General features: G+C 47.1%; 2 protein-coding genes across 8 annotated transcripts in view; one reads left to right on the top strand and one right to left on the bottom strand.

The window, feature by feature from the left end:
- Positions 1–21,968, bottom strand: part of LOC147029864 (THAP domain-containing protein 2-like) — a 96,060-nt gene that overhangs the window by 21,400 nt on the left and 52,692 nt on the right. The window lies entirely within an intron of this gene.
- Positions 2,442–21,968, top strand: part of LOC147029865 (signal transducing adapter molecule 1-like) — a 60,140-nt gene continuing 40,613 nt past the window's right edge. The window contains exons 1-7 of one of the 3 annotated variants that reach the window (XM_085873289.1): positions 2,442–2,732; positions 6,212–6,296; positions 6,419–6,494; positions 9,933–10,028; positions 10,249–10,407; positions 11,214–11,310; positions 11,505–11,694. In XM_085873289.1, coding sequence (XP_085729415.1) covers positions 2,693–2,732; positions 6,212–6,296; positions 6,419–6,494; positions 9,933–10,028; positions 10,249–10,407; positions 11,214–11,310; positions 11,505–11,694 — 743 coding nt within the window. In that variant the 5' untranslated portion in view covers positions 2,442–2,692. Of the gene's footprint in view, positions 2,733–6,211; positions 6,297–6,418; positions 6,495–7,137; positions 7,157–9,932; positions 10,029–10,248; positions 10,408–11,213; positions 11,311–11,504; positions 11,695–21,968 lie in introns of those variants that run through there. The other 2 variants (XM_085873291.1, XM_085873290.1) reach the window with 2 other exon arrangements.

The raw sequence follows: 21,968 nt of genomic DNA, 5'->3' as shown, positions 1-21,968 counted from the left end.
TCTCCACTCATGGTTCACAGACTTCCTCTCCTGTCGCAGTCAACGTGTGCACGGCTCTTAATGGAATTCTCTCATCTCCTTCCTGTCCAGGCTGGAGTTCCTCACAGCAGTGTTCTGGGCCCTGTGCTTTTTCTGATTTTCATCAATGATCTCTCTGACTTTCTGGAAAATCCTCCTTATCTCTTTGGTGATGACTCCACCTTCTGCTGTACCATCTGTCATCCCTCAGATCAGCAAGCAGCAGCTTCTTCACTCTGCAGATCTGGATAAAATCACAAGCTGATCCAACACTTGGAACATGTCTTTCAATCATGACACATCTTACACTCTCACTATGTCTCTCCGAAAGGACCGTTTGGACCCCCCCATCTACTTTTTCAACAATCCTCTTGAAGAAGTCCTTTCATTCGAGCTTTTGGGCCTCGCTATCTGCCACGATCTTTCCTGGGAAAGCCACATCTCTAAGCTGGCCTCCAAAGCCAGTCGCCGACTAGGAATCCCCCGTCATGCAAAGTGCTTCCTTGGCACACCTGAGCTTCCAACCACGGACAAAGCTTTCATCCACAGCCTAATGGAGTACTGCTCCCCCTCTGGGGTGGTGCTCGTGCCTCAGCTTAGCTCGGCTTCCTGCTGTGGAAACCCAGGCTTTTTGGATCATTGATATCTCCCGTGATTAAGCTAAGCCTTTGGGTCTCTCACTTTCTCACCGGAGGCTTTCTGTGTTCTACCATCTCCTCTCCGGCATTGCCCCCCCCTGCTCTGTCTGTGATCTGCCCCCCCTATATTTCCTCAGACCCCTTAATGTCCGCTAAAAAAACCCTTCTGGTGAAACTGCCAAAAAATCCTGAAAGTCCCTGTAGTAGCATCTTGTTTACCCTGTGTACCCCACCCCATCCCTCTCCCTTCCACAGATCTCCTATTGTCTCTTCCCCACTCTTTTGTGCTTCCCTCTCCCACCTCTCTTGTCTCCTGCCTTGGTATATGTTTCTGCTTATTAGCTCTTACACGAGCCTCGACATGGTATATAAAAGAAAAAAAAATAGTTTTTGAGCTATCTGGCTCACAGACAGACAAACAAACTGAGAGGGGTGAAAACATAACCTCGGTCCACCTTCGGTGGCAGAAGTAATCATCTGGCAAAGTTCCTTGAGATGGAATGTGTGAATAAGCTCTCCATTTTGCACTCTAAAGCTGAATCAAACGTGTCATACTGGTGGAGTTTCTCGGCGATTGCTGAACATTCTACTTCAATCGCACATCGATGTCAGTACAGACCAGACATTGATTGTGAAAGAGCTTGAGAAAAAGGTTTGGGGAAGGGAGGGGAGAAGGACCGACTGTATATGCTACCAATGGTCTATTACTGATGTGGGAATCAATGTGACGGTGGAAATCCCAGCTTTCAATAACAGAGGGGACCTGCAAGATGGCCGACAGGCATGCACACACACACACACACACACACGTACACACACATACACACACACGTGTACACACACACGTACACACGTACATACACACGTACACACACATACATACACACACATACACAAGTACACGTACACACACATACATACACACAAGTACACGTACACACATACGTACACACACGTACATACACATGTACACACACATACATACACACGTACATACACACGTACACGTACACACACATACGTACAAACACACACACACACACACGCACACACACACACACACACATACACACATACACACACACACAGACACACACACACACGTACACACACACACACACCTCATCCATAATCATTAATCACAACCACAGTAACCATGCACACAGGTACCAAACACACCTGTTGGAAGCTCGTGCAGTACCGTATATCCTCAAAATACCGTATTCACGTTAAGAACAAATTACGAGTGACCCCTCCCACAGGAACACATCCAATGATATACTTTGCCGGTCTACATATGACGTCATCAGAAGTTTGCCCTGTATTTGCAGTGATTGCGGCGCCAACTCACGGATTCAATCCAACGGCGCAATTTTCGCGACTTGTGACGTCAGAGAAACCGGTCAACGTCATGCCAGTTTGTATCGGTCACGACTCCTTTCCTGAAAATGGCGGACATGTTGGCATTGGTCGAGTCGTCAGGAAAGACACCTGAAGTGAGTCTTTTAAAATGATGTCCAGTCCAGAACTGCACAGTGGTTCGGTCAAGGTTCATGTTCGAATTCCTTTTAAACAGATTCGTGAATTCCACAAGGACAAGTCGCTTCAAAACATGAGAAACATTTTGGATCAATTTCGTTATCATTCTGACAATGTTCTTCAACTTTGTTCATCATCATTCTCACTTTATTGTTGTCAAGGTATAATTAGTGTCTTATATAGATATCAGTAGATCTTGATGCTCGATCAATCTCAGAACGGGTGACGTCATTCGGCAGGAAACGGAAGTGATTTCACTTGTCACGTGACACATCCAGCTTTCCCCTCTGACAGTCCGCTGGTGTCTTGGTCGGTGAAGCTGCGATCGTTGGATAGAAACCGTCGCCAACACGAACAACAGTTAGAGCAGCTGTGGCATACACAAACGAGAGTAGCTTTCGGGCAGACATCTGGGAAACGTCACACGGAGCATCAGCAGGAACTACCAGCGACGACAACAACAGCAACAACAACGGCGAATTTGGAGCGGAGCCGCGATGCCGCTGTTTACAGCGAACGCGTTCGAGCAGGACGTGGGTACGTGTGTGTTACGGACACACCGATGATGAATCACACACGTATACCGGGGTTTGGGATGTGATTTTCTCTGGTCAACCTTTTACCAACTACACCGGTCATTGGTCACCCTGGTCATTATATAATCACGCAGGTCCCCTGGTCATGTCGGTCCGTGGCCGTTTCCTTTGTCAGGTTGGTCCGTGGCCGCTTGCCTGGTCACGCCGGTCCGTGGCGGTGCCCCTGGTCACGTCGGTCCGTGGCCGTGCCCCTGGTCACGTCGGTCCGTGGCCGTGCCCCTGGTCACGTCGGTCCGTGGCCGTGCCCCTGGTCACGCCGGTCCGTGGCCGTGCCCCTGGTTACGTCGGTCCGTGGCCGTGCCACTGGTAAAGCCGGTCCGTGGCCATGCCACTGGTAAAACCGGTCCGTGGCCGTGCCCCTGGTCACGCCGGTCCGTGGCCGCTTCCCTGGTCACGTCGGTCCGTGGCCGCTTCCCTGGTCACGCCGGTCCGTGGCCGCTTCCCTGGTCACGCCGGTCCGTGGCCGCTTCCCTGGTCACGCCGGTCCGTGGCCGCTTCCCTGGTCACGCCGGTCCGTGGCCGCTTCCCTGTTGAGGCCGGTCTGTGGCCGCTTCCCTGGTCATGCCAGTCCCTGGTGGCTTCCCTGGTCACTGATGGCTGCATAAATGAGCCAAAATAGTGGAAACAGATGGCTGACTCTGTCTCTATCAAAAACCAGAAGGACATTCGGTGGAGCGCACACCTCCGCCACGCAATGCTTGATCCATGAGAACATATCAGGCCCAATACATTTTTGAAACATCGTGCTGCACAGTACTTTTTCGTTTATGGCCCTATCTCTCAATGGTGAAGAATCACTTTAAAAAGTAAATAATTGTCGTATCCAGATCCAGATCTTCACCAAAATCACCAGATCAACTCTTCCTTGTCACACACACAATGTGTCCACCAAGTTTCGTCTGAATCCGTCCACAACCTTTTGAGATATCGTGCTACATATCGTTTTTTGCCCAATCTCTCAATGTTGAAGAATCACTTTTTGAAATCCTCGTGGTTGGATCTGGATCCAGATCTTCACCAAAATCTAATCAGTTCGTCCTCGTCACACACCGAACCTGTCCACAAAATTTCACCCGGATTCGTGCACAATTTTTTGCGATATCCTGTACACAATCAAACAAACAAACAAACTGACAGAAAGGGGTGAAAAGATGAGCTCCTTCACCTCCTGTGGCGGATTAGGAGGTAAAAATGAATCGTCCGATGGAGGGCAGTCCTCGTGGGGTTTATTAGCTTACCTCACCACCTGGATGGAAATTTAATAATGATCCCCATTAGTTTTTGCATATCGAAGTCATGAATCGTCATGCCGAGGTTCAAAATGATCCATTGAGGATCCTTAGAGGAGTAGGGGGGGGGACATAAATAATGTTCATGAACTCATTGCTGGAAGGAAGGAAGGACTGACTGACTGAAGGACATTGTTGTGGCTTTCACAGCTCTTTTCGACTTCTTAGACGAGCCAAAAATCCCCTCCCCCCCCCCCCCCCCCCGTGTTTGAGGCAAAATCATGTTCACTGCCGATGTGCACATATAATACATTGTTCATACATAGCTCGGAGAGATTCCAACTGCGTATGATCGAGGCCTGAACATGGGGCCTGTTCCGTAACAAAGGCCCGTGGTGCCGATCGGTTCCAACTTTTCGATATCTAATGATCCTTTTCACAGTCACATTGGTCATTTTACACTTAAGGGAAAACTTGTAGGGAGGTCATGGCAATTGTGAATGTGACCGCTTCAATTAATGAATAAGTGTATGACTTCGCATAAGACCAACATTGCCAAATGATGTCTTTCATGGGTGGAAGGAATGTTACACACAAACGGATGGACGAACCAGCGTATTATTATATACATAGATGTATGGAGTCGTGTTAAATTGCAAAATCATCATATGGGTCATTCTATGTCAAATCATCAAAGAATCTGCCATCATCTCTCAGATTTTTGTAAAACTTTGGGAACCAATTGGGACCCATGAAAAACGGCAAGAACTCAAATATTTTTGCTAACAGCCTCTTAATTCGTGAGATACAGACTAACGAACTTTGGACTAATTAGCACGACGTCGCAAATTCAAATGGCCATATCTCTAAAAGTATAACACCTAGAGAGCTGGTTTTGGTGTCATTTTAAAGGTATTTTCATGCCCTATGAATTTGTCTGGGCAACATTTTCCTACCTCCAACCACAAAAAAAGTTATCACAAAATATAAACTTCAATCGTGAATCCCCAAAAATGTATCCTTCAAATTTCCTCAAATTCATCCCAGAGGTACCTTATGATGGCAAGAAGCTTTCACATAAATTTTGTGATGGGCACTCCAATAGTTTCTGAGATATGAGCAATAATGTACATGTACGTATGGCATATAGGTTCGAAAATCAGCATTTGTAATGTATTATACAATCATTCTAACCTAGCCATGACAGGGAACACAGGGAACGACCATCAATTGCTTTGAAGTATCACATACTTTCATTTTCAACTGGGCCTGAGGGGAAGAAACAAGTGCTGCTGTTGCTGCATTGAAGAGGAAATTGAAAGCCTAAGTCAGGTTAGTGAACACTGTGTACTTGAACTCGCTTATTGATTGTATAATACATTACAAATGCTGATTTTCGAACCTATATGCCATACGTACATGTACATTATTGCTCATATCTCAGAAACTATTGGAGTGCCCATCACAAAACTTATGTCGAAGCTTCTTGACATCATAAGGTACCTCTGGGATGAATTTGAAGGATACATTTTTTGGGGATTTACGATTGAAGTTTATATTTTGTGATAACTTTTTTGTGGTTGGAGGTAGGAAAATGTTGCCCAGACAAATTCATAGGGCATGAAAATACCTTTAAAATGACACCAAAACCAGCTCTCTAGGTGTTGTACTTTTAGAGATATGGCCATTTGAATTCGCGACGTCGTGCTAATTAGTCCAAAGTTCGTTAGTCTGTATCTCACTAATTAAGAGGCTGTTAGCAAAAATATTTGAGTTCTTGCCGTTTTTCAGGGGTCCCAATTGGTTCCCAAAGTTTTACAAATATCTGAGAGATGATGGCAGATTCTTTGATGATTTGACATGGAATGACCCATATTTCTTAAGAACAAAAATATCATGGCATATTTATTAACAGTAAATAAATAAATAAAATAGGAGCAATCGAAGCAGCAGTCAGCCAAGTATACCACTCGGGTTCAATTTATTTGTCCTACTGAAAAAATTTTTTTATAACTTTCCCATATGTTTTTGATTAATTTGAGGCAAATTTTATTCACACTGTTTTGCTTAATAATTTTGAGGCTTTGCCATTCCGAACTTTGTGAAGCCTTGTTGTTGTGACATGAATCGTATTTTATGAAGAATATAATTGCGTTGACTTGTGCGCAACTTACATTGTCTTCACCTGTAGAGAAGGCGACCAGCGAGATGAACACGTCTGAAGACTGGACCCTCATAATGGACATTTGCGACCGAGTTGGGCAACATCCGCAGGGGTATCCCATTTTTACTTGAATCAAATTGATGTTTCTCGAAGTCCGTGAATGCCAAATCCCAAATCCTCAGTTCATCCTCTTGCACCGAACATTGTGGTTTGCTGGTCTTCCCCCTCCCGTAGTGCACGGGATTGCTTGCGGGTCATTATGAAGAGAGTTAACCACAAGGTCCCCCACGTGGCAATGCAAGCATTAGCGGTAAATTTAATTTATATTTATTTGATTTGAATCATCACTCAGGTCCTGAACAGTTTTTATTTGGTTTTATTTATTTATTTATTATTTATTTATTTTTAACATCATTGTATGTATTTGAATTTTGGACATGGTAAACTTTTATATAATTCTTATTTTGGATTGCCTTTTGATCATGCAACCATAATTGGTACTTTTTAGAAGTATTGTTCTTCACCGATGGAATAAACTGAGTGATCGAGTATCTTTGTTCGCTGTGTGCCGTGCCCCCTCTCCCTCACCCTCTTTGCTGCATTACTATCCACATGATTGTTGTCATTGTTCATGAGAACATTTTTATTTTTAAATGGTTGTATGTGCATTTAGTATTGCCATAGTTTTTGTCTCTACGTCTCTTTATGGAGATCAACTGGGCCGTACGAGTTTGATGAAATGTCATTGCAGGTAAAGTTTCTAATTCATTGAACGGATTTCCCTTTACGGATCATTGGGGAATGCTTGTGAGGTCTAGTCGTTTGGAGAATTTCCAATGTCAGTCAGAGAGACCAGTCCTTCACTCTGGGTTGCTCAAGGATGAGCAACTTTCATGGGTCCTGTGGGAAAGGGCTGTGCTGAACAACATTGAATTCCAGGTTGCACATGTGAGGTGCCATTGTGTAGCTATGGTGAGGATGCAGATCAGCGTTGTTACTTTGTTAACATGGGTTCTTCCATGATAGTGCGTTTTCCACTATTTTGGATGCTTAATACTCACATTGGCAGAAGAATACCAATCTGATGCAGATGTATCAATTTTTCAAATTTAACGACTGTGATATTTTGACTTTGTTCAAAATGCCAACATGTACCTGTGCACAACGCACATGCCCGCACATACCTGTGTGATGTCACCATTCCATTTGTAAAATGAAGAGTTCCTGCACTCGGTTTTGAAATGGCGAGTGCATGACAAGGAAAACGGCTTTGAGACCAAATCTGCAGCATGACATGAACTGTCGTTCTTCTGTGTTCATTCATCATACTAGATGCAACCTTTTCAACTCTGGCAAACCATTTTCATAGGCTGAAGGAAACTTTTTTCCTCTTTCTCTCAAAGACTGATGCTCAGAGAAGAGTGGTGTTGAACTGACGACAATTGGTAATGCAGTAACAATTGGGCACAACAAGCAAGGGAATAAATGAACAGGAAAAGGATAGACAAGAGGGACGAAAACACTAAAACCAGCAAGTAGGAGACTTGGGTTAGGATTTAGGAAGGACTAAGGGGGTAATAAAGACCAAAGGTCAGGATGGGGGATGACATGAGGTGGTAGTGCACTTTCTGCTTGAAGCCTGGAGGGAATCGTGGGAAAGGATGGCCTCTGGAATGCAGTTTCATACATCAGAGAAGGAGAAGCAAGGCATAAAAAGTTGAGGTGTGTAGTCAGCCTGTATTTTGGAAGTTTAACCAGGAGGGAGTTACTTGTAGAACTTGTGCATCCTGAAGTTTCTGGATAGAGTAGGATTGAGAGAGCGGAGGGAGGGATATCAGGAAAATACAAAAAATAGAGCCCACCAACTTGCCTGCGATGAGAGCAACCGGCGTTGTGCTTCAGCCTCATCACAAGAGATTCCAATAACGTTGAGAGTTTTATATTCCACAATCTAGGAGAAACACATGTGATGCTCAGGTAAAAGGACAGTGAAATAAACCCACCGATCTATTTTGATGGTGAGCCACTGGAAGAGGTTCAGTGTTTTGAACTTTTAGGCCTCATCATCATTAAAAACGAACTGTCCTGGGCTGACGAAATATCAAAGCTGATCTCCAAAGTCAGCCGCTAGATCGGGCATAATTTGTTGTTCCACCTTATTCCTTAAAATCAGAACTACTCGCAGCCTCCAAGGCCTTTGTCCATCGTTAAATGGAGTAGGCCGACTGCTTTCCCCTCAAGGCTGGTGTCCCAGCACCACATCTTTCTCCTGGATTTTGTGGAAAATAAATCTTTCAAGATGGTTGACATCTCCCATGATGAGCCAGACGTACTTGGCCTGTGTCTATGGACTTCTTTTTATACAGCTTCTCCCTGTTTCGCTTCCTCTGCACTCAGTCCTCGGATGCTCCTCAGGTCATCCAGGACACACATGATCTTACAGTACCCCCACCCCACCCCCCCTCACTCCTGGTTACACTCCCAAAATCCAGACTTGCTGAATGCCTCAACTCTTGTATTCCTCTCTTTTCTCGGTTGTGGAACTGCTTTTCCGAGGCTGTTCCATCACTGTCGTCTCTCCAGAATGTCATTTTGACAATACTCTACCATCAGTTGTCATCCATTCCTTCCTGCAATGATTTCTACCCCCATAAACCTCCCAAACTAAACCCCTTCCTGCAAGTTTTTTTCTTCCCCCTCCCTGCTTCTTTCTCTTTTCGTGTTCCTTCATTCCCTCACCTGTGTCCTCCTGGGGTCACACTGTCCCACTTTAAGTACACTGCCTTTTTTCCCTGTGTTGCTTTGCTCTTCCATTCGCCTTGGTTTTGTAGGACAAACTCTCAAACGCAAGCACTGAGCTCCAAGTAGTATCATGTGCACCTGGAAACACCGCATCAGACTCACGACTGAAGAGTGGCTTATTTTATCGGCACAGATATAATGTTGTAATCGTTTGGAAGTACAGATGTCTGACAGAAGCAATACAGTAGTAGATAAAATTCATCGGAATGTCGATAGCGTGAGTGCTTTCAGGGTCATGCAAAATGGCATTCAGATGAGAAATGCCTTTGATGTCAAAGGGGAAAAGTGATTGTGACTGAAAAAGACACAATCATGTGATTGCACCTGCCTTGTTGATATATTCTGGGTTTACCTTGGTGTCATATCTTTGTCCTCAAGGGCAATGTCTGGCCTGCTTTGGCTTTGGATCTTTATTTGGCCAGCAATGGTTTTGGATCATGAAGTTGCAGGAAGACCAAAAACAAATGTGAAGTACTCCAGGCAATGGTTTCCAGAAGGAACCCCATTACCCCCTTTTTCCTTCATCCCCCAAGCCCCCACTCTCTCATCTCGTCCATAACCCCTCCCACCAGCATTTAATAATAATAATAATAATTTTGGCATCCATTGCATGGAGGTATTCCTACAGTTCCTTTTCATCCGTTTTATCGGCACAGTGCCCCCCTTCCCCACGTTGCTCCCTACTCTCCCCTACCTCAAACAAACTTCTTCCTTTTTCTCCTCTCCTCGAAAAGTAAACTTTGGCTTGAATATAGTCAACGGCTTGCTTGCATGGCAATCCACGGTGGAGACGTTTTTGTTTAAATACAGTGTCCCACAACTGACCGGAATATTAATTTGTCCATTTTGGCTTCAAAATATCCTGTAGTTTGGTTTGGTTTTACTTGTCATTCCAACGTGTTCATTAAAAGTTGAATATTAATCGGAAACCTTTTCTTATTCCCAGCTTTTAGGAGCTTGCGCCGCAAACTCTGGAAAGTCGTTCCATCTGGAAATTTGTTCCCGAGACTTTGCGAATGAGGCGAACAACGTATTTAACAAGGTCATGAAAGCACCTTTTCACCTTTTGATTGAGTGTGTTCATGTGGAGCCATCTGCATGTGATGTGTACAAAAATAATGACTGCACCACCTCCTCCTTCCCTCTCCCCCCACTTTCTCCTCCCTCAACCCCATATCTGCTCTCATGCAACACAAACCTATCCCCATTGCCTGTGCAGAAAAAATTTCCCCTGACAACTGTTCCGCAACACCTGTCCGCAGGCACATCCAAAGGTGTGCGACAAACTTAAAGCGCTTATGGTGGAATGGGCAGAAGAGTTTCGTAACGATCCTCAATTGAGCCTCATCTCAGCAATGATTAAGAATCTGAAGGAGCAGGGTGTTGCGTTCCCTTCCTCATCACCTTCCTCTGGTTCGCAGGTTCGTGGGGGACAGTTTTTGCACATTGTACCAGGTGGCATCACAGACCGCACTTCGAACCATTAGCCGACTAACAGGTCATTCTGTTCATCTAAAGAGCGAGTTTTCATTGATGGGGCATTTCTTTTCAAGTCTTTGAAACATTTAATAAAAATTACGAGGTGGCTGAAAATTTGGTTTAACCTTGTTATTTTTATGAGCATTGCTGTGATTCATTATTTTTTGTTGGAGCCTGTGCCACATAAATTTCGATGTAGGATCACGTGAAAATGAACTCTGGATGGTTAGGGGGTTGGGTTTGGGGATTTCGAGACCTTGATGGTGATTGATTATCAAGCCTTGGCTCAAGAACAGAAAATCCATTTGAAGTTATCTCTTAATTTGTATTGAGCAGCGTAAAAGCAAAGCAATTGATAATCAATTATTTGGACTTTAACTTCTGATAAATGTCAACACTGCCCTTGGTTTAGACCCGATGGCAAGTGTATTTGTTTTGTAAATACAGTACTTAGAGTTTACCAATTCCATCTACCTGTGTTACTTTTTGGTAACTTTATTTCCAGATGCAGGACGCACAAGACATCATACCACACGGTCCATTTATTGTTTTAAACTATTTGCTTTGAAAGGACTTCCATTATTGATGAACTTCCTATTGGGCGTGCAACTGAATCTGTGGCTTTTAATAAAGGAAAGCATTGCTTGCAAAACAATTTCTCAAGATGTATTTTTTCTTTTTGTTCTCTAATTTTTAACCCCAGTGTGTAACATTTCATCATTAATATAATTTACCCTTGCCTGTGCAGCTTTCGGACCCTCTGGCCAAGCCAGCCTCCACGCCATTGTCACAAGAGCCATCTGGCACTGCTGCAAACAAACAGGAGAATGACGACCTAGCACGTGGTAAGTCCTGGGATAACTTGGGATACATTTTGTGATAACCTTGGCAAAAGGGGTGGGGTGTTGTATTCGGAATTGCAACAGCAAAACTAATTTGGTGATACTGATGTGCTATTTAGTGAGAGCATGGATGTGCTGTATCTCATAATTTTAATTGGTCATCCTGCAATGATATGCGCATTGTGCTGACACCACAGCAATTGAGCTATCCCTGAAGGAGCAGAAAGGGCAAGGAGGCTCGGCAGGACTGTACCCCAGCATGGGCTCATCCAGCGTTGCATCAAAGCCCGAGCCAAGGAAGGTGCGTGCCCTCTATGATTTTGAGGCGGCTGAAGATAACGAGCTTACTTTCTCGGCTGGAGAGATGATCTCTGTTCTTGACGACAGGTGAGTCGTTAAATTTAACTCTTTTCCACAGCAACGCATCCCCCCATATTTCACCCCATGCACACGAAGCGAAAAGCGAGGTTAAGCAATTGATTCATGTCCGTCTGTCCGCCTGTCTTATCAGTTTATAAATGAGGAACAGCCAATTTAAACGGAATTTATATGTACTCGGGAAGGTACCCACACCTTGTGTGGAAGGAATTTAGAATTAGAAAAAGAGAGCCAGGTACAATGTATAACTCCAATTAATTCATCATATATAATTTGGCAGCCAATACTATGAAAATTAGTAATATATGTATGTACGGTATATATATGTATATATATATATATATATATATATATATATATATATATATATATATATATATATATATATATATATATATATATATATATATTGTTACGGTTGAGGAAATTCGCAAACCACCATTCAGGTCCGGTAGGTGAGATATCTCTGTAAGTACATGTGTAGTTAGCCCCAAACCCGTTGTTTAGAGGGAATAAATGTGATTCATTCGGGCTGCGACCCTTTAAGATAGCTGTTTTTCTGTTCTATCTTATTTATATATATATATATATATATATATATATATATATATATATATATATATATATATATATATATATATATATATATATATATATATTGTTACGGTTGAGGAAATTCGCAAACCACCATTCAGGTCCGGTAGGTGAGATATCTCTGTAAGTACATGTGTAGTTAGCCCCAAACCCGTTGTTTAGAGGGAATAAATGTGATTCATTCGGGCTGCGACCCTTTAAGATAGCTGTTTTTCTGTTCTATCTTTATTTTGAACCAACCACGTCTCAACCGCCATCACACAACAACCACCAACCGCAACGCCACTTCACAACAACAACAACGCCAACAGCCACGACCTTAACCTTCACAGCTCGCTCCCGCAAACATCGCATCAGCGCCATTCCAAGCATCACCGTGGCCATGGACCAGCACTTTGGACCCTCCACCACCTTTGCCTCTCCTTCTGTGGCCATTCCCGCACCGCTTGTGGGCACCGAGCGTCAGGTTGTCCTGGACTCGTACAGGGCGCGCGCCGAGCCGCGGGTACAAAGTGCGGCCTTTCTGAGGAGAAGTCTGATCAGGAATGATGCACGCCCACTTCTGATCCGTCCAATCAGCAAGCGCGGGGCGATTTGGCCCCGCCTCCAGGCGCGTCGGAGTAGAATCGATATATGCAAATTCGAGGATCAGGGGAGATTCACGCCCCTTTTTCTCCGTCCAATGGGCGAGCGTGGCTCCACCCCCGAGCTCGTTCTGATCCAGAAATTTGCATATGGGTTCTCCCACACCACTATAAAGCGCCGAGCGCGGGACGAATTCAGTGAGTTTTTCGGTCAAGGCGAGTTGGAGAAGAGTTGACAGTTTTTGGGTCGGAAGCAGTTGGAGGCAGTCGGAGTTGGAGAGGAGTTGGAGTTTGAGTTGGAGAAGGGTTGGAGGCAGTCGGCGGAGGGGACCGGATACCTCGGGTCCGAGGCAAGGAAGACGGCGGTCGGCGACGAGGTCGCAGCGGAGTCGCTCGTCGCGGGACCCAAGCAAGCCAGCTATCCTCTTTCCCCAGAGCATCAACAATTCCCCCCTCCCCCCCCCCCGCGTTGAGATAGTGCGAAAAGGGGGCCCTGTTCCCACCCCACTCCAAGCAGTGCCAACGAAACCCGCGAAGGAGCGCGGAGTCGGGGCACCGCCGCCACATTTGCGGCTCATCACAAAACACGGGTGGGCTCCACCCGGTCTCGCGGCCCACAGGCCCCGTCTGCCCCCTTGTCTTTGAGGGTGGCCCTTTTCTTTTGCTTTTGAGTATATGTGTTGTCGGCGCCGTCTGTAAAGTAAAACTGTGTAAGTGTTGCCGTGTGCTCGCATAGTCGGTAGTAGATCTGCATTGTTGTGTTTCTTTTGTAACATCTGCTTTTGGTGCATAATTGTTGTAATTGTATATGTGTGCTTTCCGTGTGCCACGGAATAATTGTGAATTATGTTGAACTGTTTTACCCGTTTCGCTTCGTCTTTTCTTTAATTGAATCTCCATCTTGCTTCACGTAAAGGGTTGGTAGTGGGCTTAATACGCCCGATAATTAATCGGAACCGTCAAGGTCGACGATAACACCGCTCGGTTATCCTGATAGTACGGAACGGGTCGCTTAAGTGGCCCGTGTCCAGAGTCAACCTGCGGCGAGGTGCGATCGCCCAGTCTACCCTCCGTGTGGGTACTTAGGTCGGTCGAATTTGGTGAACAACCCTATCCTACGCGGGGGGCCGATTGGCACGATTGTGGTGAGGCCGAAAGTCCCACCCGTGACTATTTCCCGGCGTTAGTCCGAGAGGGTCACGACAGAATTGTCCGTGCGGTGGGCGATATGCCGCGATTCGAGTTACGTGGCCGCTCGCATGCCGGCGGGCGCGAATTCGCAACACTGGTGTCAGGTCGTGGGACACAAACTCATCCCCCTCCTCGTGGCACTGGTGTCGGAGAGCGGGAAAACGGGCTCTCCTGTCTCCAGCTAAATTCACGGGAATCGGTCCAGTGGTGAGAGGAGCGACCCCCGATTCCCTCCAAATTACGAGCGATTCAAATTAACCTTTTACGAGAAATAAGATGGCGTCTCAAGGCGAGTGGGTGCCAGGTGGATTAGGTATGTGTAGTAATAATTTAGAATCCATGGCCCGGGATGGTACCTCTTGTAATTATAATCTACCGGGGAGCTCAACCCGATTTACTGAGCACGGTCTTTGCCCGCAAACTGGGTCTCATAATGGCGGCGCGATCGCCCCTCAGCGCAGCATGGAGCGAGCGGCTAATTATGGCTTGGCGAATGGCGCAACACGAGGCGAGTACTCCCAACAGCCACCGCTTCAAGCCACGTGGTTATGGCAGGTGAAGCAGGCGGACATTGACGGGCTTCAAAAACAATTGGAGGAAGAATGGAAAAACAAAACAGAGGAGGAAAAACGCAAATGCATGTTGGAATTGGAGCAACTGACGGATGAGGTCGGAAGAAGCAATCGAGACAGAAAAAGCTTGGAGGAGAAGGTAAAAAGAGAACAGGAATATCAGAAACAATGGAAAGAAGCCAAAGCAAGGTCGGAGTGTGCGGAGATGAGGACGGAATTAGAAAAAATAGCTGCAGAGTTACGGAAACACCAGAACAAAGAGAGGGAACTACAAAACGAACTGAGAGTGTTAAAAGAGGAAAGGAAGAGAACGGAAAATGAAACTTCAAGAAACCACACTGTACAGATCGAACAGCTGGAAGCGAAGGCCAGACTAAAGAATGAGGAACAAGAAAGAGTAATGAAGAAAGAACGAATGAGACAGGAGAAAGAAATCAGTCAGTTGAAAGAAATGACGAGATTGCAGAAGGAGGAACAAGAAAGACAGTGGAATAGAAAACTGAAAGAGTATGAATTTGAAACTGAACGACAAAAGGAAAAAAATAGGTTTGAATACGAGGAGAAAGTAAAGGAGCAAGGAATGAAGCAGGAAGGAGAAATCAGGAGATTGAAGGACACAACGAGATTGGAGAGGGAAGAACGAGAGGAACAATGGAATAGAAAACAAAAAGAACATGAATCTGAGGTTGACCAATTGAAAGAAAAGCTGAGGCTGGAGTACGAGGAGATAGACAAAGAACAGCGAATGAAACACAAAATGGAGATGAACCAAATGAAGAAAACCATGAAACTGGATAAGGAAAGACAGGAGAAGAAACAAGGAAGAGTAATGAGACAGCAGCGAATGAAACACAAAATGGAGATTAACCAAATGAAGAAAACCATGAAACTGGATAAGGAAAGACAGGAGAGGAAACAAGGAAGAGTAATGAGACAGCAGCGAATGAAACACAAAATGGAGATGAACCAAATGAAGCAAACCATGAAACTGGATAAGGAAAGACAGGAGAGGAAACGAGGAAGAGTAATGAGACAGCAGCAAATGAAACACAAAAAGGAGATTAACCAAATGAAGCAAACCATGAAACTGGATAAGGAAGGACAGGAGAGGAAACGAGGAAGAGTAATGAGACAGCAGCAAATGAAACACAAAAAGGAGATTAACCAAATGAAGCAAACCATGAAACTGGAGAAGGAAGGACAGGAGAGGAAACGAGGAAGAGTAATGATACAGCAGCAAATGAAACACAAAAAGAAGATTAACCAAATGAAGCAAACCATGAAACTGGAGAAGGAAGGACAGGAGAGGAAACGAGGAAGAGTAATGAGACAGCAGCAAATGAAACACAAAAAGAAGATTAACCAAATGAAGCAAACCATGAAACTGGATAAGGAAAGACAGGAGAGGAAACAAGGAAGAGTAATGAGACAGCAGCAAATGAAACACAAAAAGGAGATTAACCAAATGAAGCAAACCATGAAACTGGAGAAGGAAGGACAGGAGAGGAAACGAGGAAGAGTAATGATACAGCAGCAAATGAAACACAAAAAGAAGATTAACCAAATGAAGCAAACCATGAAACTGGATAAGGAAGGACAGGAGAGGAAACGAGGAAGAGTAATGAGACAGCAGCAAATGAAACACAAAAAGAAGATTAACCAAATGAAGCAAACCATGAAACTGGATAAGGAAAGACAGGAGAGGAAACAAGGAAGAGTAATGAGACAGCAGCAAATGAAACACAAAAAGGAGATTAACCAAATGAAGCAAACCATGAAACTGGATAAGGAAGGACAGGAGAGGAAACGAGGAAGAGTAATGAGACAGCAGCAAATGAAACACAATAAGAAGATTAACCAAATGAAGCAAACCATGAAACTGGATAAGGAAAGACAGGAGAGGAAACAAGGAAGAGTAATGAGACAGCAGCAAATGAAACACAAAAAGGAGATTAACCAAATGAAGCAAACCATGAAACTGGATAAGGAAGGACAGGAGAGGAAACGAGGAAGAGTAATGAGACAGCAGCAAATGAAACACAATAAGAAGATTAACCAAATGAAGCAAACCATGAAACTGGATAAGGAAAGACAGGAGAGGAAACAAGGAAGAGTAATGAGACAGCAGCAAATGAAACACAAAAAGGAGATTAACCAAATGAAGCAAACCATGAAACTGGAGAAGGAAGGACAGGAGAGGAAACGAGGAAGAGTAATGAGACAGCAGCAAATGAAACACAAAAAGGAGATTAACCAAATGAAGCAAACCATGAAACTGGAGAAGGAAGGACAGGAGAGGAAACGAGGAAGAGTAATGAGACAGCAGCAAATGAAACACAAAAAGGAGATTAACCAAATGAAGCAAACCATGAAACTGGAGAAGGAAGGACAGGAGAGGAAACGAGGAAGAGTAGTGAGAGAACAGTGAATGAAACACAAGAAGGAAATGCACCAATTGAAAGAAACAATGAGATTGGAAAACAAAGAGCAGGAGGAACAGTGGGAGAGAAAACAACAACTATACGAGTGTGAAATTGAACAACTAAAACGGAGAGCGAGATTGGAGTCAACGGAGATCGAGGAGCTCCGGAGGGAGAACGAACAGCTAATGGGGCTCAGAGAGAAAGAACGACTCAGATGGGAAGGAAAAAGGAACCAGGAAGAGACAGAAATAAGGAACAAGGAGAGAAAATGTATAGAGACACGGGAGACAGAAAAAAATAGAGGAGAGACTGCATGATAATGACAAGGTTAGAGACGTACACACACACACGGAAGTAGTGGAGGACCATGAGGGGGAGCTGGCGGACTGGGTGGAGACCCAGTGCAAGCAGCTGGATGGCCTCTTCCAGGAACGAGGGGAGGGAGTATGCCCCCTTGAGGGGAGTCACGACCAAGTGGGTTCGGTCGTGCTTTGCGAGGTTGAGGGGACGGGTGCTGTGGACAGGTGCACGGAGAGCTTGGGGGGTATAGAGGCCCCGGAGACCCTTGTGGGGACACGAATCCCCAGTGTGGTTGTCCCGGTGTGTGTGGTGCAAGGTGTGAGTGCCTCCCCGTGTGTGGAAGTGACCCCGTGTGTGAGTGGTGTGGTGGTAAGTGTGCAGAAGGGTGTGCTTCCCAGCACGCCGTGTGTGGATGAGGCACCGCGGGCGAGTGCCCCCGCGTGTGTGAGTGGTATGGTTTGTGTGAGGGAAATGGCACGAGTGAGTGGAAGGCCGCGAGTGAGTGGAGCCACGTGTGTGAGTGAGGTGGCATGCATGAGTGAACGGCCGAGTGTGAGGGCGACAGCGTGTGTAAGGTCGCTGTGTGTGAGGGAGATGTCGGTCGGCATGCGTGAGCATGCAGCCGCGTCTCCCGGTGTGAATGTGAATGTAACGGAGTGGAGAGTGAGCGTCGTAACACGCAGGTGTGCGTGTGTCGAATGGAGACGACGACGGCGACAGAGGGACAAAAGCCGGGTAGCAGCTGTAGATGTTTTGCGCACCGTGCCGAGTTCACCCAGCAGCGAGCGCGAGGTCCGTGTTGTGCAATGCACGAGGCCCCCACGTGCTCGCTTGCGGGAGTGAAGTCCCGGTCCGGAAATGCACGCGGTGGATTTGCCGATCCCGCGGACGGACAAAGTTTAGGCAGGATTTCGGATTTGGACCGGACGGGTTCTCCACGCGAGCGGGTGTGTTCAGCTCCAACGGACAGAGCACATGTGTTCGCGTGGGGAACCCCTCGAGACGTGGAGCTTGTGTTTTTTTATGCGCACGGTGACGTCATGGCTGCACGTGGGGTTGGAATCCGGCAGGAGGGGTATCCCTGCCGGATGGTACCGTCCAAGGAGGGACGAGGTACACGTGCAGCTGCATGACGTCACGGGCAGGTGCAAAGTGCGCGAGCTGTGAGTTGCCGCGCTGGTGCTGCGCATGTGGGAAAAAGAAAAGCAAGCCTCACTTTCGGGTGCACAGGATTCCCGGGCAAGGGGTGGAAGACCCCCTAACCTGGGCAGAGGATGGAAACTAGTTAGGGGGAAGGGTTAGCTTAGTTAGACCGGCTCCATGGGGCAGGGGTAAGTCCTCATGGGGCCCGTGGAATGGATTAGGTAGAGGGATTGTAGTTGAGAATTCGGATGGGGAAATGGGAAATGACATTTTGAGGACATGGACAGACTTGTGAATGTGTAGAGGGGACGTAGTTTAGCTACGTAGTGTTAAAAGGAACGTGCTGTAGTTTAAGGGACGACGTGGGAGCACGAGTTAGTTAGGGGAGGTAGTTAGAAGGATGACAGAGTTCAGCGGTGAGTGTGTTGAAGAGTTGGTGAGATGAAGTGGAATGAGTACATGTTGAGTGAGTGAGGCCAGCGGGTCTGTGTGTGTGGAGCGAATGGGGAATGCATGGTGCGATGAGTGATTGGGGGAGGAGTGACTCCTGCCCAAGGGACCCCCGGGGTCAGTGTAGAGTGAGTTAGGGGGTTAGTTAAATTGACAAAATGGAGGTCGTTTTGTTGTTGGTGGGAAAGTAGGCTCGATACCCATTTGGAGGGGTGCAGGAGCCCAGTTTACGGGCTGGGAGCGTGGCTGCGGAAGGTGAGTATCGCTGAGTGGGTACCCCGGGCACCAGGCTAGTCGGCCGTAGTAGGCCAAGGGCCCATGGGGGGCCGGGATAGCGTAGTGGGCATGGGTGCGTCCGCTTGGTGCGGGAGCCCGGGGCGCCGTTAGCCGCGTGGGCAGTGTTGTGGGCACGGGTGACCCTCGCAAAGGGGCCCGGGAAGCCAGCCTGCCACATGTGCGTTTCAGGGGAGGTGCCATGGGGGGCATTCCCCGGTGTTTAGGGAGATGGTAGGCTCGGAGGCAGTGTAGTGCCCGGGGGTGCCATAGCGGGAGATTCGGCAGAGGATAGTGCCTGCCAGGGGAAGCCACGCGTCCCAGCCATGAGACCGTGTGAGGGCACGGAAAGAAAATTGGGGGCGAGGCCCGAAATTGTGAGGACACCAACAAGGGCGACGGGAATCTGGGTTTATAGAACCAATAGTTTAAGCGTGAGGCGCTTGTTGAAAGCCCCGGGGTAGTTTAAAAGTTAAATGGTTAGGGTAGATTAGGAAGTGTACCCCTCCGCACCATCCATCCCCTCGCTCTTGTTGTGGGCCGCTGGACCCACTTTGTGTTATAGATCGCTGAACTCTGGGGAGGCCATCCTTAGGCTTCAGTTGGGCCTCGAAACAGGACGCTAGCTCTCCCTTGTTCCCCTCTGGGAAGGGAACGTAGGGGTTGGGAGTAAGCTAGGGGACGATAGGTTAGCCGAACAAGGACAGTAAAGGGGGTTAGGGGACGAATTATAGTGGGGAAGTAAAAATAAAAAAGTTAATTAATTGGGGCAAAATTGGTTTTGGACAAATTAAGGGAGTGGGTAGGTACAGTGACAGGCAAATGCGATAGGTGGGAGGGAGACCGTAGGGTAGGTCCGAGCCCGCCTTCTGTGTGGCCAGCACCACCGCACTCCCTCCACCAACCTCCATCTCAAGGCAAAAGTCCGGCCCACTTCATCGGCAGCTGTTGTTTTGCTGCAAGGCCTGTGCCGGCTGGATCGTCTGCAGCTGTTTACTGCAAGGCCTGTGCCGGCCAGTTCGTCTGCCGGCTGTGTTTGCCTGCAGCGGCCTTGTTCTGCAGGCTTTGTTTGCCTGCTGCCTTTGCCATGCCATGCCCACTGCCCATGTTCACCAGCCCCCGTTCAATTTTGCTTTGCCCCCCCCCCCCTGTTCATTGCCATGTGCGCCAGGATCAGAAAGTAACAGTTTGCAAGCTGCAAGAACTGCCCTGTTGGCAGCTACAACACGGGCCTGCAGTGGCGGCCCGTGCACCGTGTTTGCGTCCATCCATTCATCCATTCATCCATCCATCCATCCATCCGTTGTGTTCATTGCGTGTGCCACTTGAGCTGGCACGGAGACTGCGTTTGTGCAGCCCGTGCACCGTTTTGTTGCGTGTGTCAGTACCCGTTCAGTGTTCTGCAGGGACTGCCTTGCGGGCAGCCGCACCAGGAGACTGCGTTTGTGCAGCCCATGCACCGTTGTGGTTCACTGGGTTCATTTTAAAAAGGGAGGCCTAGGACTGCGTGTGAGCAGCCGGCCACGTTCCCTGTCACCTGCATTGCTTGAGCCAGAGACTGCATGCAGGCAGCCTGGCTCCCTGCTAACTGCTTTCTTTTTGCAGAGTCCATTGATCCTGGGCCATGGTTTAGTGTAAAATTTGTAAGTTAAGGTTAAGATGTACTGTACATATGAGTGCGCCCCCGGCATGTCTTTCTTAGCGCCGGCAATTTTATTTAAGTCGTCCGTGTGAGTGGGTTTGTTTAGTTAGTTACTCAGCCCTCAGGTTATTTATTTTGGGGACACGAATACCATGAATGTCGCACTCAAGGATCCGTAGGTAAAACGTACGAGGGGAGAACTACACATGATGGCACACGAAAATTTGACGACTCGGGACGAGTCTGTAAAAAGGGGAGGGGGTAGTGTTACGGTTGAGGAAATTCGCAAACCACCATTCAGGTCCCGTAGATGAGATATCTCTGCAAGTGAATGTGGAGTTCGCCCCAAACCCGTTGTTTAGAGGGAATAAATGTGATTCATTCAGGCTGCGACCCTTTAAGATAGCCGTTTTTCTGTTCTATCTTTATTTTGAACCAACCACGTCTCAACCGCCATCACACAACAACCACCAACCGCAACGCCGCTTCACAACAACAACAACGCCAACAGCCACGACCTTTACCTTCACAGCTCGCTCCCGCAAACATCGCATCACCGCCATTCCAAGCGTCACCGTGGCCATGGACCAGCACTTTGGACCCTCCACCACCTTCGCCTCTCCTTCTACGGCCATTCCCGCACCGCTTGTGGGCACCAAGCGTCAGGCTGTCCTGGACTCGTACAGGGCGCGCGCTGAGCCGCGGGTACAAAGTGCGGCCTTTCCGAGGAGAAGTCAGATCAGGAATGATGCACGCCCACTTCTGATCCGTCCAATCAGCAAGCGCGGGGCGATTTGGCCCCGCCTCCAGGCGCGTCAGAGTAGAATCGATATATGCAAATTCGAGGATCAGGGGAGATTCACGCCCCTTTTTCTCCGTCCAATGGGCGAGCGTGGCTCCACCCCTGAGCTCGTTCTGATCCAGAAATTTGCATATGGGTACTCCCACACCACTATAAAGCGCCGAGCGCGGGGCGAATTCAGTGAGTTTTTCGGTCAAGGCGAGTTGGAGAAGAGTTGACAGTTTTTGGGTCGGAAGCAGTTGGAGGCAGTCGGAGTTGGAGAGGAGTTGGAGTTTGAGTTGGAGAAGGGTTGGAGGCAGTCGGCGGAGG

Source organism: Eptatretus burgeri, chromosome 3, assembly GCF_056783735.1.
Source record: "Eptatretus burgeri isolate ZD-2024b chromosome 3, Ebu_testis_v1, whole genome shotgun sequence".
NCBI classification, from domain to species: Eukaryota; Metazoa; Chordata; class Myxini; order Myxiniformes; family Myxinidae; genus Eptatretus; species Eptatretus burgeri.
This window is presented reverse-complemented; position numbering and strand designations above follow the sequence as displayed.